This window comes from Microplitis mediator, chromosome 7 (assembly GCF_029852145.1).
Source record: "Microplitis mediator isolate UGA2020A chromosome 7, iyMicMedi2.1, whole genome shotgun sequence".
Taxonomy (NCBI): Eukaryota; Metazoa; Arthropoda; class Insecta; order Hymenoptera; family Braconidae; genus Microplitis; species Microplitis mediator.
The window spans coordinates 9851029-9869617 of NC_079975.1; the positions used below are offsets into that span (position 1 = coordinate 9851029).

Consider the following 18589-nt stretch of genomic DNA (forward strand, 5'->3'; position numbering starts at 1 on the left):
TCTTACCATTTTAGAAGGTAAACAAATTTATACATAAAATTGTTTACAATTTGACGGTAAAAATATACTCTGCAATTTTTTAAGTCAAATTAACAATAAATTGACATAAAAGTTGCCTGAAAATTAACGACAACTTTTTTTTCTAGTCAACTTTTAAAGTAAACTTGAATTCTAATTCGGGCAGTAAATTTACGTCAGATTCAATAGCAAGTTGCATACAAATCAGTGCAGCCAGATCGTGGGATATTTTTACCCTCTCCTGCCATTACACTCCGTGCTATTTGACCGCGGGAAGGGGTTAAAATATCCCACGATCTGGCAGCACTGATACAAATTGTCGTAAAAAATAATAACAAACATCGAAGTAACTTAACGAGCCATCTCGTGACAAAATTTATCATCATTTTAATTCGTACACTCATATCGTGTATGGATATTGTAGGTGTAGGTGTAGATTAGTCTAACCCTAACCCTAATATACTTTATCAGTGCACTTATTATTTCAACCAAAACAGCTGGACGTAGTACCTAAACACTTCTAGGAAAATAATAATTTGTTTTGTAATTAATATCCAATAATGTCAAGAAGGTATTTAAAAAAAATTAGCGACAGTACTAAAATTACTGCTGATGAAAATGATGAGAAACATACTAATGTTCAAGTTGTACCATCAACTTTAAGAAATAATTCAAAAGCTTTTAATATATTTAATTTAGTAAGTATTTGATAATATTTTTTTATTCAGTATTAATATGACTTGCAATTTTTAAAATTTTCAAAAATTATTTGATAATAGTTGGAAGAAAACGCAGCCAATGATGAAGAGATTGATAATAATGAAGATGATGAAACCGATCTTAAAGACAACGATGATTTGATTGATGACAATAGTAATATTAAGTTGAAAAAAAGGCGCAAAAAAAAGAAAAATAAGGACAGCACCAAATTATTAGTTAAAAACAATTATTCAAGTGGTAAAACAGTTGATTGCATTGAAGATGAATCGACTGAAATAGATGAAATTGATAAAACTGTACGAGAAATAAATAATCTTCTTGGTAAGCTAGATGAACCTTGTTGCAGTAATTCAAATAAAGACCCTGATACTATTCAAGAAATCAAGAAAACAAAGAAAAGTGTCCTACAAACTGATTACAAGTTTCTAAATGCAGAAAATGAGCTCAAAAGAAAGTGCGGTGGTGGAAATAGAAATTTCCTTGAAGCAGGTGGTGAAAAAAATAAAAGAAAAAACAGACATTTAAGCAAAACATGGTCAACTTTGACTGGTCGTTTTCCTACGAAGCAATTTTTTGGAATATCTATGATCATTGATCAGACAATTAAATCAGATGATGACTCTCAGTATTTTGTATTTGTTCATAGTTCTAGTTACAGGCAAATTCAAATGAAGTTCTTTACTGCTGTTGAAAGTCAAAATCCTGAAAATATTGTCGTAAGTTATATTTCTTATGACTAAGGTAAATAACCTGATACTCGATCGGGTACAAATCCCTGATCGGGTATTAAGTCTTTTATCTTAAACATTTTTTTATACACACAATAGATTTATTGATCAAGGGGAGAAAGGGGTCTGTGATTTTTTTTTTTCAGAGTGCCTTCTTTATTAAAATTCTTAAAATTTGTGACATTATTAAGCAGCATTCCAAGAATATTCTGCTAAATTTTCATGAAAAAATATTGAAAAATAAGCCAGTGGTAATGGAGAGAACCGAGTCACCTAAAAAAAAAGTCTCCAAGCCGTAGGCAGGATAACTCATGACAACTTCATTTGAAATTAAAAAACTAAAAAGATTTCTTGAATGCATAATTTTATCTTGGATTTGAACGAAGGAATAAACAAAATATACATTTTTTAATTTTTGGTAAAGGTGCATTCAAAAAACTCTGATTTTTACCAAAAATCTCTTTTGTTTAATTAAAAAATAAGTAGTTATTGAAGAAAAAAAAATCCTTCGTTCAAATCCAAGAACTTATGTACTAAAGAAATCTTTTTGGGTTTTTGATTTTAGATGAAGCAGTCATAAGTTATCCTGCCTACGGCATGAAGACTTTTTTTTTAGGTGACTCGGTTCTCCCCACTACCACTGGCTTGTTTTTCAATATTTTTTTAGTGAAAATTTAGCAGAATATTCTTGAAATGATGCTTAATAATTTCACAAATTTTAAGAATTTTAATAAAGAAGGTACTCTAAAAAAAACACACAAATATGCTTTTTTTTGTGTCTCAGACCCCTTCCCCCCCCTTAATACGCTATACATAAAATATGATGGAAAAAATAAAGCATAATAATAAATCTATTAATTTTTTTCAGAGCATTTTAAATGCACATCCTTATCATATAGATACTCTTTTGCAATTTGCCGAACTTTGTAAGCTAAATGAAGACTTACAAATGTCAGCAGAATTTGTAGAACGTGCAGTTCATTATTTTGAATGTGCATTCCATACACACTTTTATTTTATTGGTGGTAACAGTAGATTGTCATACAAAAATCAAACAAATAGACCTTTCTTTATTGCACTTTTTAAACACCTGATGTTTGTTGGAGGTCGCGGTTGCTACAGAACAAGTTTAGAGCTATGCAAAGTGTTACTGTCTCTTAATCCAGAAGGTGATCCTTTGGCAATCGTTTTGGCGATTGATTTCTTTGCATTGCGTGCAAAAGAATATGAATGGCTTATTGACTTTTGTAAAGTTTGGGACGTATCTAGAAATTTAACACAATTACCAAACATTGCATACAGTCTCGCGTTAGCTCATTTTCATTTAGGACATGAGGAAACAGCCAATGAATTACTTGAGCATGCTCTTTTCATGTTTCCTGGTGTTTTAACAGATCTACTTGATAAATGTAATGTTCAAACTGACACCAGACTCTTAGGACACGATCATTTCAATAGTGTAGCTAAAGCAACTACAAGTGTTGCTTTGGAAAAACTTCAAACTTTATATGTAATTCGTACTTGGCTTCTTTGGAAAGATGCAAACATAATTAGTTGGCTTGAAACTGCTGCTAATACTGTTATGGACAAAATTGATTCTGGTGATGAGTATGGTACTTTTTGTAAAGCCAAAAGAACTCAAAGATATCAAGGACAACTTCCTAAAAATATTCGACGTCATATTATTCTATCTGATATTAAACAAGTTACAATTACACATCCTGGGGTACTAATGATATTTTAATATATATAATAGGGTGATCCAAAAAATAACAAATTTTTTTTTTTTCTCGGAAACAGGTTCAAAAGTTTCATTTAGATAAAAAAAGACGCATGTGACAATTAGAGCTCTTAATATTAACATTAAGAGGTTCCTCATCGCACTTTTCTATTTTCCATAAGAATAACATGGAAAACATTTTTTTTACGTCTTCTGATTTTTATAAGTAGCTAGCGATGCGTCATAAGAATAATTGGCAGGCATATTTTTGTAGGGAATTGAATGCTCTACAAAAAAAGATTCGTATCCTTTTTTGAGGAATCTATTTGTTCAAAAGTTATTTGAGGTTGAAGTCGAATTCATATTAAATTTTGAGATTTTCTTACTTTTCCGGCGAAACTATCAGACCTATTACAAAATATCATCGGACCTTTTTTGTAGACAATTTTATTCCCTAGAAGTTATTTTCAATAAAAATTTTTCGAATTCCGCATTGTTTTCTAGTTATTTTTATTTTAATGTCATGCTCATAACAAAAATAGTCTTCTGATCGATTTTAAAAGCTTGACATTAAAATAAAAATAACCAGAAAACAATGCGGAATTCGAAAAATTTTTATTGAATATAACTTCTAAGGAATAAAATTGTCTACAAAAAAGGTCCAATGATATTTTGTAATAGGTCTGATAGTTTCGCCGGAAAAGTAAGAAAATCTCAAAATTTAATATGAATTCGACTTCAACCTCAAATAACTTTTGAACAAAAAAAAAAAATTGTTATTTTTTGGATCACCCTAATATATAATGTACATATAATAGATACAAATTATTAACAAACGTTGTAATATTTCAGATACATAATGATGAGCCTATATTTTCTTATGATCCATTACCTCCAGCAGATTCTATTAATATTTATGTTAGACAAGAGACAAATCAAAGACCGTCTAATACGTCGTCTTCAAACATTATATCACTTTTTCTCTCTTCACTTTTTACTAATGGTGATGAAAATTTACGTGCTCAACTTAATCAACTTAACATACCGTAAGATCAATACATATATACAATATAGATTTGTTAAAATAATTTTATTTTATTGAATGTAGATTATTTATTTATAATTATCTATTTTTTTTATAGAAATGAAGAAAGAGAAGCTCCAGATGAATTTGATTAAATTCCATACACCTTGTCTATTTTCATCTAATAATAATTATGAAAAAGCATTGAAATATAATTTAAATAATACTTTCAACCTGAAAAAATAATTAACTTATAAAAAAAACAAAATATGATATAAACGTTTATAACTTTATTTTTGTAGAGTTCAATATTGAGTTTAGTAATTTATATTATTAAGTTTAGTAATGTATATTATTGAGTTTAGTAATGTATATTATTACGTTGTAATGTTTTTGTTCTATTAATATTAAAATCATTGTCAATAAAAATAAAAGATATTTTAAAGTTATATAAATTTGGCTTCATGGCCAAAAGGTCGACTGAGGATGCAATTGTTGAGATGAGGCGCCTGCTAGAACCTGGCAGTCCCATTTCTCTTCGATATCTTCGGCGCATTTGACAACGTATGGTGTATGCGAAGTAGTCTAGGATTATTTCACTTACAAGTCAGTATCGCTATGCACTGAGAAAAAAAAAACTTTGTTTAAGTATATAAATGTTTGTATCGTACCGAGTAAATATTTGTTTAAATGAAGTATTTATACTTGGGAAAAGTTTTTTTTTTCAGTGTGGGGATTTAAGAAGGAAAGTAAAACAACAAGGCGGTGCTTATAAGGATCAGTGCTAGGGTATTCTAGTATGTTATGTTTGATGATCTACTAAAAAATGACTTACTTATCATCAAAAAAGGCACTTCGTGCCGATATCGAGAAAAAATCTCAACGGATTGTAAATTTGACATTTAAATGGTGTCGTTCCGCAAAGACAAATATCCGTATTCCTATAAAGCAAAGAGACAACGAAAGCTCAAGTATGAATCAGAACCACCGAAAATTGTAGTAGGAAACACAAGAGTAGTATTTAGGAAAAGCGTTAGATACCTAGAGGTACATCTCGATCAGGGCCTCAAAAAAACATAAAGACAAGGTGCGTGAAATTAGGAAAGGCTTGTGGTCGTTTACGCCGTCTCACAAAGACTGAAAGGGACTACTTTTTCCGGAAATTTCCACCATCTGCGGGGGTTATTTTCTGTCCGATGTTCTTTACGTGGCAGTGCATTGGAGTGGCTTATGTGGGAAAGAGGAATGGCAGGCTCTTAGGGCCCTGCAACTACAAGTCCTGATTACAATGAAGTCTACATACAAGATGGCATCATATGATAAACTTTGTGTACTAGCAAAGTTTCTAACGTTAAAAGCATTCATGTAGATTTAAGAAGTTGGCAATGGAATAAGAATCTCATAAATTTGGAGTCTTCTCTTTTATACCTTACCAAATCATTCTTCAAAATTGATTTAAAAAATATAGCATCTGGATTAACTAAACCTATCAGGGACCTAAAATCGTCAAATTAAAACTGTTGCCTGTCGATTTTATATAGTTATTCTAAACATCAAATTGATTGATACGTTGTTGTGGTTTTCGCAGCAATCAAATGGACAAGCAAAATTATACTTTTTATTTTTTGACATTATTTAATTTTCCTGTTTACGAGTAATTGTGGCAGTTATTTCGGAATCCCGTATAAACGTTGCCTTGCCACCCGTGAAATTCTGATAAAAAATAAGTTTTTAATTTGAGAATAAGCATATTTTGAATGACTTTCATAGTTAATAGATGGTAATCGAAAAAAATAACTCCGGAAAAAATAGGCTCGGAAAATCAATTTTTCAACTGATTATTGATCTCATGTGGAACTTCATATTCGGCCTTACTATTTGGTCGTATCATGTCTTACATTGCTTTTCAATTCCTTGTTAATTTTTTCCATGGAAAAAAGGTACTTCAAAGGAGCCCCGGTAGGGGTTGGGGACGAAGTCCCCCAGATGAAAAAGGTACGTTTTATTATTTTGCGAACGTAAAAGTACACGGGGAAAAAAAAGAATCTCTTACAATTTTTGAAATCCTGAAAGAATGTTTATTTTTCTTCAATCAACTTGGAAACTTCATATTAATGACCTACCATTATTTAGCTCTTACTGTGTTAAAAAAAATTTAGTATTATTATTATTATAATTTAAAAATTTTTTTGGGTATATTTTAATGTATCACTGTTTTGGAGGATGAATTTGAGGACATTATCGTGAAAATCAAGGTTCGACTTCTAGCTTGTTTTTGATCTTAGAAATTCATTTCACGATGATCTTTGCTTTCAATGAATAAAAAATATTGTCTTTCCGGATCTATTTTTTCCGGGATTCATAGATATCATAATAGATATCATGAAAATTTATAATTTTTATTACAATATCAACTGTATTCTGAAGTAAATATTAATATTTGTTACAAAAAAAAAATAAACAGCCGTTTAATTTTATTCATCATTTTTTATTAAATAAATATGCATCATATATTTTTATTTTAATAATAACATACGTCGTTTATTATTAATTTAACGTTATTTTATTTTCACAAATAATGTTTTTTTTTACTATTAAATAATTTGATATTAGAATTCGTGTAAAACATATTAATATATCATGCAAATCTAAAATGCAAAGAATTTTTCTTTATTATCTTTTAATTAATCCTATTAACAATATTTAGTATAAAAACGTTTTTTTTATGTAATTTTATTTTTTCTAACATTTTAATAAGTTATTTTCTTATTTAAATTTTGACTTTAAAATTTTAATAAATTTCACATTAATGTATTACACAAACGTCTAATAATTATAATAGGACGGATCATTTATGATTTATATTTTTTACCAGTTTAAAAAAAATATATTTCTCACTGGTTAATTTTTTTTTTTTTTTTTTTTTTTTTACAAAAAGACTCAATACTTATGCACATACAAATGAGCTATTTTGATAATTATTTCTTAAGTACACATAATACGAAAGTTTTTTAATAAATAATACATACAATTATTTTATTTATATTAGCTTACAATATTTACATTATATTTATTTTAAAAATTTGTATTTAATAATAAACATAAAAATTAATTCTTCAGAGACTATATATATATTGACACGAGATCAATTAAAAAAAAATAAATTTCTGATCGATTAATTACACTATTCACTTTTATCTTTCATTGTTTATTTAATTTAAAAAAAGTAAATAAATCAATAACATGATAATGTTTTTTTTTTAAATAAAAATTTAATACTTAATATTTTTAATAAAAAAAAAATATTTTTCCATTAAAATAATCTAATAAAGTCTTAATGTTAATTTTATTTTATAAAAAATTTAATTGTCTGCTAAAATAGTCCAAACATTTTTTTAGAATTTCCTGTACTACGTTTCTTTCTTACAGGAGCGGTAACGTCTGTATTCTCACTTGAATTACCATTTCCTATATGAGCACTAGAGGGGGTAAGTTTACTTTTAACATGCTCGTCTATGAGAGCCTGCATATCCATCTGCCATTGCTCCAGCTGCTGACTCAGTTCGATTTTCTGCTGTATCGCTTCCATCAGCTGACTGTTAACTTGTAGTACATCTATTCTTGTTCTCGCTAATTCGACTTCCGCTCTATTTTTTCGTGCAACAGCTTGATCTCTTACTGCATATGCTTGAGCAATAACTTCATCTCTATTGAGCTCGGAGTCCTCAATGTCATCTCTGGCACGATCACGTTCTTCCCTTACCCCACGTAATTCAGCTTCACATACACTCAATTTACTTGTCGTGTCCAGTAAAGCTTCACCACGTCTCTTTAACTCGTCTTGAACTTGTTTAAGTTGCTGTTTTGTATGCTCCAAATCCTCGGTGACACGATGCAACTCCACTGCAAGACCCAACTCTCCTGGCGCTCCTCGTCCGGTCAAGGCGAGACTGTAAACCTCTTCAACAAGTTCGGTAAGCGCTCCAGAACAATAGTCCTGAAATAAATAAATTAAATGATCAATTAGGGAATTATATTTAAAGTTAAATTATAGCGATATGTAAATTTAAAGACCACACCCTGGAATGGTTTCTTTATTCAATGCAAACATTTAGATAATAATTTATTTGTCTTAATTAATTTGATCTATTGAACTCTAGACTATTTTTAGAGTGGCACCCAATAGTTGGCCCCCTACCTGATTACTGAATCAGCCTTTTGTATATTTCATTCATAAAATGGTTTTAAGATAGAAAAATTTCGAAAGTGAGTGAGATTTTTCGAACACCTTATATTTATATAATTTAAACAGTTACCACTCTAATAATAAGCTGATTGATATGTTTATCAAAATCATACATTGTTTATCCTGATTAAACAACTGAATTCGACCGAATTAAAAATTTTAATTCTGTTATATTCTGTCGAATTCTGCAAAACAGAATTCAACTGAATTGAAAATTTGAATTTGAATTAAACAGAATAAAACCGATTTGAAAATTTTAAATTCGTTTTAATTCAGTTTAATTCGGATTCAGAACCAGAAATTGGAGAGTTATTTTCGAATTAATCAGAATTTAACCGAATAGAATTATTTAAATTAGTTTTAATTTGGACAAATTCTGGTTTTCCTGCCGAATTAGACAGAATTCATTTTTAAGTTAGGTACCGAATTAACAGAATTTATCTGAATTAAATATAGAATGAAAAATTTAATTTTGTTTAATTCGATCGAATTCAGTTGTTTAATCAGGGTAGTTATACATAGGATATTTTTTAGTAAATTAATTTAAAAAAAAAAAAAAAAGGTTATAGGTAACGACGACCTAATCATTGTGACAAATGATGATATTTTAGGTCATCACGTAAAGATAAGGAAAAATGTCCTTATTCGTCAATAAATTTTCAGAGTAAAATAATTTCCAATTTGAAAATAACAATCGGATTCTTTCGGTATTAATCGGTCCTGCTCCGAGCGGATCAGAGCAAGCAGCCGAACACGCCATTAGTAAACACTTTTTGAACTTCTTTTAAACGAATTCTTTGTCATTTAGATTGATTAGATGGATTATTACAAAACCAGTTAATTTTATACCTTCAAATGATTATTATCAAAGATAAAGGGAGACTCGCTACAGATATTTTTTTTCAAATTTTCAAATTTTTTTTTTCATTTCAGTATGATATTTTATAAATAATGGTAAGCATCAAAATAAAGTTCAATTATTCCAGAATATACAGAAATATTTTAACGTTTTTGTATTACATAAATTTATGAAAAATAATATTTCAGAGGGCTAAGTGTAGCGTTTAACATTATTTTAAACTTTATTTATAAATATTTAAGTATATTTTTTCATTTACTTTCAACCTTTCTATGATGATTTATGGCCATAAGCCGACCCTGTACCGTGCTTATATTTCTATTTTCTGCATTTTCGTTTAAGGTTAGAAAAAGCCCTTGAGTTTTTTCTCACTTAAAATGCATTTTTTTTAATCCCCAATAAAACAATTTAGATATTTTTACTTCAAACTTTCTTAATTTTAAACAACATTTGGAGAACATCTGTTACTTTTTCTTTTAATTCTACGAATATTTTCGTACAATCTTTAAGGTCCTCCTTCATACTCCCATAAGAGTGCAGGACCAATAATTTTACTTAAATAAAAACAACCACACCTTTTCTGCCCTTTCCTATCTTAACTAAGTACGCTGAGAATTGCTGTCGAAAAACTTAAGTGAAAAATCGAGACACTTATAACTGAGAACTGGAAGTCGCCGGTCTTCGACTATCCATTGATCTATCTATCTATATCTATATATCTATCTATCCATATCTATATATCAATATATCACAAACAAGTATATCAAGTAGTTAAGTCTAACGTAGTATTAATAAGTTCAAGTGTAACAATTTATAATCATACAATTCAACAAAGTGTGTTTTTTAACAACTTAAAATATAATAGTTATTTTTAAGTGAAATTCAAACACACAATTTATTTACTAATACCCTGACTCCATTAGTTTGTAGTACGGGAAATAAAACACTGAGTTTAAAGGGAGACTAAGAACTGGGCAGTCTCTACATGAAAAAATTTTCCATCAGAAAAAATCATTTTTAGTCGATTGATTTATCTTTCAATAAAGAAGTAAAAGAATATTAAATATTATTTTTAATTAAAAAGAAACAGATTTTTTTTTCAAAATATATTCAATATTTAAATTATTACCAACCGAGTAGAACTCAAAGCATCTAATAGCCATCACCGCTAATGCCATAGATGTAGCATTAAAACAACTTAGACTTAATAGAAAATAATTTAATCTAATCATTTCTACTTTTCTCAGCAAGTAAAGTTCAGAGTTTACGAGACATTATTAAGACAAGTTATTTTGAGTTCAAAATATTTAAAAATTTTCTCATTTAATATTATACATAATAGTTGATAATTAATAAAAGATAATAACAAGTGGTTGAAAATGTGCAATTATTATTAAAAAGTGTTTTGTTTGTTAACAATTGAGTATTTAATCAACTTAACTAATTAAAACACGTTAGGTTATTCAGTTGATGATAATAATTGTAATAAAAATATATTAAATAATGATAATAAAACATTTTTTAATGCTGCAATTAATTTTTATTGCACAAAATTTCGTGCAATCTATTAATAGGATGGATATTTATGATATCGAATCAATAACAACGTTTGTGGATTCAATTGAAACCAAAATTGTTGATTATCAATTGACAAATTCAACATTGTCTGAGGATGACAAAAATATAATATTAAAAACTATTCTGATTGATATGACAGATCTATTAGAAAAATTAAATAAAGTAGCCGATGATAAACAAGATTTTAATGAATCGGGAGGTCTTAAATATTTTATAAAGATGTTACAAGAATATAAAATAAAAAATGATTATTCTCGAACGGATTTTATAGAAAGTTATTTAACGACAATTGATGAAAAACGTGAGCAAATTGAAGCATATGTTGGATCATTACTTTCTTTCCGTGATCGTAATTATTTTGATGATGTAATTAAATTTTGTCCGTTCGTACCAAAAATTACTAGGACTCTTAATGTATTAGAATACGGGCAATTTTATGAGAAAGTATATCAAAAATTAATGGCTGCTATTTCATCTGATATGAAAGTAGGTATTGTATGTTTTATATTATAATATAAATGATTTTATTAATTTTAATCAAATTAATTGTATGATTAAAGGAAGTAGATGAAAGTAATTTTTGTGGTCAAACTTATTCATTTCAACAAGAGATATTTAATTTTTATCATTTAGCAATGACTCCGTATCTTAAAAAGTTTATCATGTTTTACTTTCTTCACATTATTAAGGATAGATGTGGAGACAGTAAGTATATATAAATACTTTTTTAATTACATAATTATATACTTTAATTAATCATAATTATATAGTAAATATTTTCCCTACTCAAGAGTTATTTTTTAATAATATTTGTAACAAATTACACAGTTGAAAAATTTATGTTAAATTTAACACACTGAGAGAACAATTTATTTGAGCCAAATAAATAGATTTATTTGACTGAACAAAATCATTTATTTCATTCAAATATATATTTGTTTATATTTAACAAATCTTGGTTGAAAAAAAAGTCCAAATAAAGATTTGTTAACTATAAACAAATCATTATTTCATTCGAATGAGCCTATCTTTGTCTCAAATAAACACTAATTGGGTCCATTCAAATATAGGATTTATTTGCCTGAAACAAATCTCATTTGGCTCAAATAAATTGTTCTCTCAGTGCATAAATCACATGTCCCAAACGGTCCATTCAATTTTTTGTGTTAATTTAACACATTATACTTGTGTCAAACAATAATACAGGTTTAAAACTTGTTGAGATCAGACAACACATTCAACTTTAACTAAATTTACACTTGATGGTGTCAAATAATTGACAAAATATTTAACCATTCAATTTTTATACACAAGACCACAAAATTTTCAACTGTGTCCATGGAAAAAATGGAAACTAAAAAAATTAAAGTTCTCGTACATTCTTTAGTACTACTATTGCGTAAAAAAAACTTTAAATTTTAATAATTATAACAGAATGTTCAAGAGACTTTTGAATTTTAATATTTCCATTGACGCACGTCTAACAGAATAGATGTTTTGACCGATTTCTGAAAAAGTTATAATTTTGTTACGAGGTTTACCCAGAAAGGGGACGATATATTATAATTTTGAGATTCAAACTTAAGGGTCACTTACAGCGACATACTGATCAATGTAACAATTATTGATACCAATATTGTTATATTATTATTAATTTAATCACGATTTCGAACATAAATATAATCAATTTCAAACATATACATATATTTTTCATTTTATTTGCATACTCAAATCATATAAACGTATATTATTAAATATCCAGAGTACTGTTAGTAATATCATTAAAACTTTGAGGAAAAATTCATGTACACAAACACATTGTTCTTGAATAATTATTTATGATTATGATAAAAAATGATTAATTTTTGTCGCTTTATACTTTAGTAACGTTCATTCAATTATATACATAAAATTTCCATTTTTAAAATTAAAAAAATATTGAAAAGGTCAGTAACCGGGCTATTATTGTCAATTACCGGGCCATTCACCTTGAATACTTTACTTGAAAAAACGTTTTCTGGCTAGATGGAAGTTGTTCTTTATTGTCACGAATTTGAATAAATAGAAGAATGATAACTTTAAATATCAATAAAATCATTTTAAATTTAAAAAAAGTTTTTTGAATGTTGATAAATTCTTAAATAAAGAAATATTCTTCTTTTAAAAGTATTATGTTTTTTTCTTAGTGTATATAAATTTAAATCATTTTCATTTTAATTTCCCAACAGAAGTATCTATTGATGCAATAAGAGAAAAATCCATTTTAATAGATGGGTTTTCCGAAAACATAAGAATTACAAAAAAAGTATTACAAGATGTCACACATTACATGTATCGATGTGATGTAAGAAGCGAAGGAAAATGTAATTAAATATATAAATTATTTAATTTAAAAAATAATATGTTAATGCTATTTAATTTTTTTATTTTTGTAGCTAGTAAAGAATCATATTATGAATTAGAAAAAATGATTCAAGCGATAATAATTGAAGAAAAAGATCTCAGTGCAACTCAATCTTGCAGTGAAAATTGTAATCTTCGTACTGCTATTGATCATACAGAGTGTAAAGAATTATATGAATGTCGATACATTGCCAGTAGTTTGGAAATATGTGAAAAAGTAATTAAAATTTAAAAATTAATAAAGAAATCATTAATGATATAGGGGGGGGCGGGCTAAATAAGAAATTTTTTAACGAAATACTTTTTTTTCGTCTTGACTAAAATTAAAAATTACAACATTTAAGAAAAAAAAAAAAAATTTCTTAAAAATAGTGTCCCATTTTTACCCATCTTCCTCTATATATATATATATATATATATATATATATATATATATATATATATATATATATATATATATCACTACAATTTAATTTTGTAATTGTTGACCAGTATAATTAAACGAATTTTTTTTTGTAAATTAGGGATATGGAGGTCATTCGAGGCGGTACGATTGGTTTAAAGACAGCAACGGAGTTATCTATGGTGACAATAATAACGAAAAATGTTATCAAGAAATAAAATCTGTTTATAGTTATTATAATCCATTAGAATTGACCTATTGTGATTATTGCGTCTGTAGTTGTGTAAAAAAATCTAAACGTGAATATATGGCTGTAACTGCTATCAGTTTTAGAGATCAACTGTCAGATATTACCAAGAATATGTTGAGTATTTTTCTTATTTTACTTTGACTTTCGACGGTCACAAGGAGTCTGATCACCCGGAAAAATTAAACTGATCAATATTTTGACAAAAAATTTTATGCAGATATTATTTAAACAATTTTATAGAATCAAGTTTCAAAAATTTGAATTTCAAAGTGGAAATTTTTTCGTTGAAAATTTCTAAGTTATCAAGAAAATAGTGCACTTTGTTTTTTGCAAATATCTCTATGAATATTGACTTTTTCAAAAAATTGTAAGAAACCTTTTTTGTAGAGCTTTAAATTTTCTACAAGAAAAATGTCTTGTATTTTTTTTAAAAACTGAATAGCTATTGAGATATTTTGAGTTTAAAATTCTAAGATTGAAATATAGAAATTTTGTGTTTAAAATTTATCTGCAGTCTTTTGGATCCCATGTGATTGGTGCAGGTGAATAATTATGATTCGACCATCAAAAATATAATTTCCATTTTTTCCAGGGTTATTGTGGGTATTAGATTTATCAAGAAAAGCTATATGATTCATGTGCAAATAAAAGAAGGGAAACTAAAATCTCGTGGATCAGTAGACAAATTATCATGGAGAGAATTGGAAAAATTTGACTATAATGATGAAACTGAAAAATATTATGTCCAACAAATTGATAAAAGCTGGAGTCCACTGACATTGGGAGTTGATTATGGACATCCAAGAATGATTAATTTTGATGATTTGTTTGCACCAGAGGATTATGTTGTTACAGGTGTTAGATTTAGATTTGCTATAGATTCACTTGACTCACCGAAATTAAAAGAAGGTCCGATCGAATTACAAATTAGAGTGACACCTTTTGATTATTTAGAAGGAAAAATTATTAACCATAATCAGACACATTGGATATCATCAAATTACAGAACATTTAGGTCTGTGCACAAGCACGTATTTTTGTAATTTACATTTTAACAAACTTTTTTCTAACTATACTATATGGTTATTTTTTTTTTTAGAGATGAATTAATTTTAGAAAATCCCGATAAACCAACAAAGTCTCCAGGAAATAAACCAAACTCAAAAACAAATCAATTTATTAGCTTTCAAGCCTCTGATTTGAAAAAAGATGCCGGGCAGTCGACAGTTCCATTTTTTGATTCATTAGAAGTTGAAGGTTATCCTGAATTTCCTTTAGGAGGAGTTGGAATTATGCATCGTGGTCGCGAAGGTTTTGGTGGATTTTTGTCATTTAGAATTTTTGATTTAAATGTTTCTAAATACTTCAATGATAAATATTAATATAAGCATAAAATATTAATTTTAATTAAACAATTTATAATGTATGACCTATTACCCGTTTACTTTTTATTCGAGTGAGATTAAACCACTCAATATAAATTGGTAAATTAAATAATAAATCATTTTTTTTATAATTTTAAATATTAGAATAAAATTTTAATTTGAAGAATAACATCGATAATTAATTATTGTTAATTTTTTAAATAAGGCCATTGAGTGTACCCATAGTCGTTCTCTAAAAGTTGTCATGTACCCATTTCTTGATCAACACATTGGCCTATACTCGCTCAATGACAATATCAATTGAACTATGATAAATTTATTGATTTGAAGCATAATTTATAAAATATATTACTTTATTTAATTTTCACAAATTTAAAATATGTATTGAATAACATATCGCGTCAATAATTCCAAAAGGACTTATAACTTTTGTACGCCCCTTTGGCTTTAGTCAATAAGCTTATAACAAAAAGGGCGTATATTTTTTTCAATTGCTACTCATATCGTGGACTTATTCTAAAGCTTTAATTGAAAAAAAATGTGCTTTAAAATAAGTTTACAAAACTATTGGCGATGAAAAAAAAATTATACGCCCTTTTGGCTTTAGGAAACTCTCTAAAGCCAAAAGGGCGTATAAAGATATAAGTCATTTGGAATGAGTAACGCGGTATAATTATCACAATTATCAAAGAATTTAACGTAAATTTGATCTAACGAACGAATGTTAAGTAAAAAATAGTCAAGTGAGCGCGATTTTAAAAACAGTCACTTAATTTAAATGTATAATAAATTATAAAATACTTTGATACGTAATATTCTTATATATTTAGATTCACAAATAATTATTTATTAATGATTATTATTTACTTGAAATTTTATTTCATAAAAATTACAAAAACGCATTCATCAGTTAAAGTAAGCGATTAATGGTACATAGTTGAAACTTTTGTGTTCTTGTGTATAAAAATTGAATGGTTTAATATTTTGTGTCAATTATTTGACACCATTAAGTGTAAATTTAATTAAAGTTGAATGTGTTATCTGATCTCAACAAGTTTTGAATCTGTATTATCGTTTGACACAAGTATAATGTGTTAAATTAACACAAAAAATTAAGTGGATTGTTTGGGACATGTGATTTGTGTTAAATTTACTTTACTCATTTTAATAAATAATTTTTTTTTTTTTTTCAATTTAAAAAAAATAAAAAGGAAAAATGGTCTAAATTTTATCAGAGTAAAATGTCTCAAACAATATACTTGTAAGTTATACGGGGTGTGCAACATATAATAGTCTTTTAAAGTATGTAATGTGATATATTAAGGATTAAAGGTGAAAAAGAGTCGGTTATTACCTCGGTCTCAACACCGCTGACAATGACGGGCATTGACTCGTCACAGTCACTCTGCAGTCCCGAGTCGTCCTCGCCCCGTCGCAGGTGCGTGTTAAGCTCTCGTAGTCGTTTGCACGCCCTCGCAACTTCCGCCCTGATGTCCTCTTGCTCCCCCATTGAGCTACCGCTTACCTCGCACTCCATTTCCGCCTGCAACGACCTCGGTGGCTTCTGTATCGATCCAGACCTACCTCTTCTTTCAACTTCGATCGTCGCTAGTGCCGCAGATAGCTCATCTCTATTACCAATAAAAACAATCGTCAAATATATATGTGACTTGACTATTAAATATTTTATTTATTATTAATATTAAGTGTTGATAGTTATACTAATTATTTTTTTAAATATTCGTAATTTTATTAACGAATAATATATCTATATATTTTTTATTAATTGATCGGAAAAGTATCGTAAACTAGATCATGATTCAAATAAATTTAATTAGCAGACAGTACATTTAATGAAGCCATCAAATTATATATATATATATATATATATATATATATATATATATATATATATATATATATAATCTACTTTGATTTAATTAGATTAATTCTTACAAACATTTTATAGTAACTAAAAATATTAAAAATAGTTCTATAAAATTTTATTATTAATATTAAATAAAATTTTGTTTCCTACAATTAAAAAAATTATTTTCTTTTAATAAATAAAATAAATCATTTAGAATGTCGTATATATCTATATAAAACTTCTCTGCATCATAATATGAGTTTTTAAAAAAGTTTACTTTAAATGACTTAATATATTTTTCTCTGTATAAATCTCTACAAAAAAAAAAAACAATTAATTTACAACGAAAAATATTGAAATGAAAAGATTTTGCGTAATGAAAATTTCTACATCGAATCAGTTCTATATGAAGCTTATAATTTAAATATAATTTTCATATATGAATAAGTTGAAATTATAAAATTATGATTTTCGAGTAGAGTCCAATTAATAGAAACTGAGCTCTAATAAATGAACGCTTCTCCAATGTTGTTCCCACCGCGAGTTAGTCATCTTTCCACATTACCTCATACATGTATACGTATAAAGAAATGTGGAAAGACCTATAGATTCGTACCTGTGCATATATATGAGTGAGTATATGTACAAATATATACACGAAGATCTAAAGTGTATATGTGTAGACTTGTTTTCGAAAAAAGGAAAGGGTCTTTTGTTAGTGACCGTTTTAAAGATATTTTTTCTCTTACATTAACTAAAGCGGTAATTTATTGAAATATGGCTATAAAAAATGATTACGATAGTGTAAACAGAACCTTCAAAAAATTGTTCAATATTTACATATATTTGTATAAATATAAATACTAATTAATCAATTGACAATTGAAAAAAACAGTAATTGTATAAAAGTAAGGTCCTACAAAAAGTTGATTTAAATAACTGATCATTATTACATATTCTTTTTATTATAAAATTACCAAAAAAATTATGATTTAGTTGCTTGTAAAAATATTGTGAATCATTTGAAAAATTCAATTAATCAAATTTTAAATTTATAAATTTGATATTAAACAATTTTATGAACTTGTTATACTATGGTAATCTATTAGCGGTAGAAGTTTCATTTAGAAATCATGATTTTATAAATTACATTAAATTCATTCATACATACATTTTTACGTGTAAAAATAAAATAATACCTTAATTTAGCTTCATATAAAGCTGGTCTGGTGTAGAGATTTTTTAAAAATTAATTCTTTTTTCAAGTAATTAATGCGAAAGAGATTAGAGTTAATTGTAACGCTGAGAAGTTCAAAGAATACATTATCTTTGTAGAGATGTACTATATTTAATTGTGTACATTTAAAATAAAAAATTTAACTTTT

General features: G+C 27.3%; 3 protein-coding genes across 3 annotated transcripts in view; 2 read left to right on the top strand and 1 right to left on the bottom strand.

The window, feature by feature from the left end:
• The first annotated feature begins 453 nt into the window (after positions 1–453).
• On the top strand, positions 454–4610 carry LOC130670828 (transcription factor 25). Its single transcript, XM_057474386.1, has 5 exons — positions 454–716; positions 798–1454; positions 2335–3192; positions 4039–4232; positions 4329–4610. Exons 1-5 carry the CDS (start codon positions 579–581, stop codon positions 4363–4365), a joined length of 1884 nt encoding a protein of 627 aa, XP_057330369.1. The 5' UTR covers positions 454–578; the 3' UTR covers positions 4366–4610.
• Positions 4611–7360: 2750 nt separating this feature from the next.
• Positions 7361–18589, bottom strand: part of LOC130670829 (bicaudal D-related protein homolog) — a 38949-nt gene continuing 27720 nt past the window's right edge. The window contains exons 4-5 of the mRNA XM_057474387.1: positions 16689–16965; positions 7361–8207 (exon numbers count right to left, since the gene is read on the bottom strand). Of these exons, the coding sequence (XP_057330370.1) occupies positions 7584–8207; positions 16689–16965 (901 nt within the window). The 3' untranslated portion in view covers positions 7361–7583. The remainder of the gene's footprint in view (positions 8208–16688; positions 16966–18589) is intronic.
• LOC130670827 (uncharacterized) lies at positions 10663–15664 on the top strand. The gene is made up of 7 exons (XM_057474385.1): positions 10663–11379; positions 11454–11598; positions 13122–13256; positions 13329–13513; positions 13821–14062; positions 14542–14964; positions 15049–15664. The coding sequence occupies exons 1-7, from the start codon at positions 10819–10821 to the stop codon at positions 15329–15331; spliced, it is 1974 nt and encodes a 657-aa protein (XP_057330368.1). The 5' UTR covers positions 10663–10818; the 3' UTR covers positions 15332–15664.

Coding starts and splice junctions, on each gene's coding strand:
- LOC130670828 (XM_057474386.1), top strand. CDS start 579: ATGTCAAGAAGGTATTTAAAAAAAATTAGCGACAGTACTAAAATTACT. Junction 3,193..4,038: donor TTACAATTACACATCCTGGG/GTACTAATGATA, acceptor GTAATATTTCAG/ATACATAATGATGAGCCTAT. Junction 4,233..4,328: donor CTTAATCAACTTAACATACC/GTAAGATCAATA, acceptor TTTTTTTTATAG/AAATGAAGAAAGAGAAGCTC.
- LOC130670827 (XM_057474385.1), top strand. CDS start 10,819: ATGATAATAAAACATTTTTTAATGCTGCAATTAATTTTTATTGCACAA. Junction 11,380..11,453: donor CTATTTCATCTGATATGAAA/GTAGGTATTGTA, acceptor GTATGATTAAAG/GAAGTAGATGAAAGTAATTT. Junction 11,599..13,121: donor TAAGGATAGATGTGGAGACA/GTAAGTATATAT, acceptor ATTTCCCAACAG/AAGTATCTATTGATGCAATA.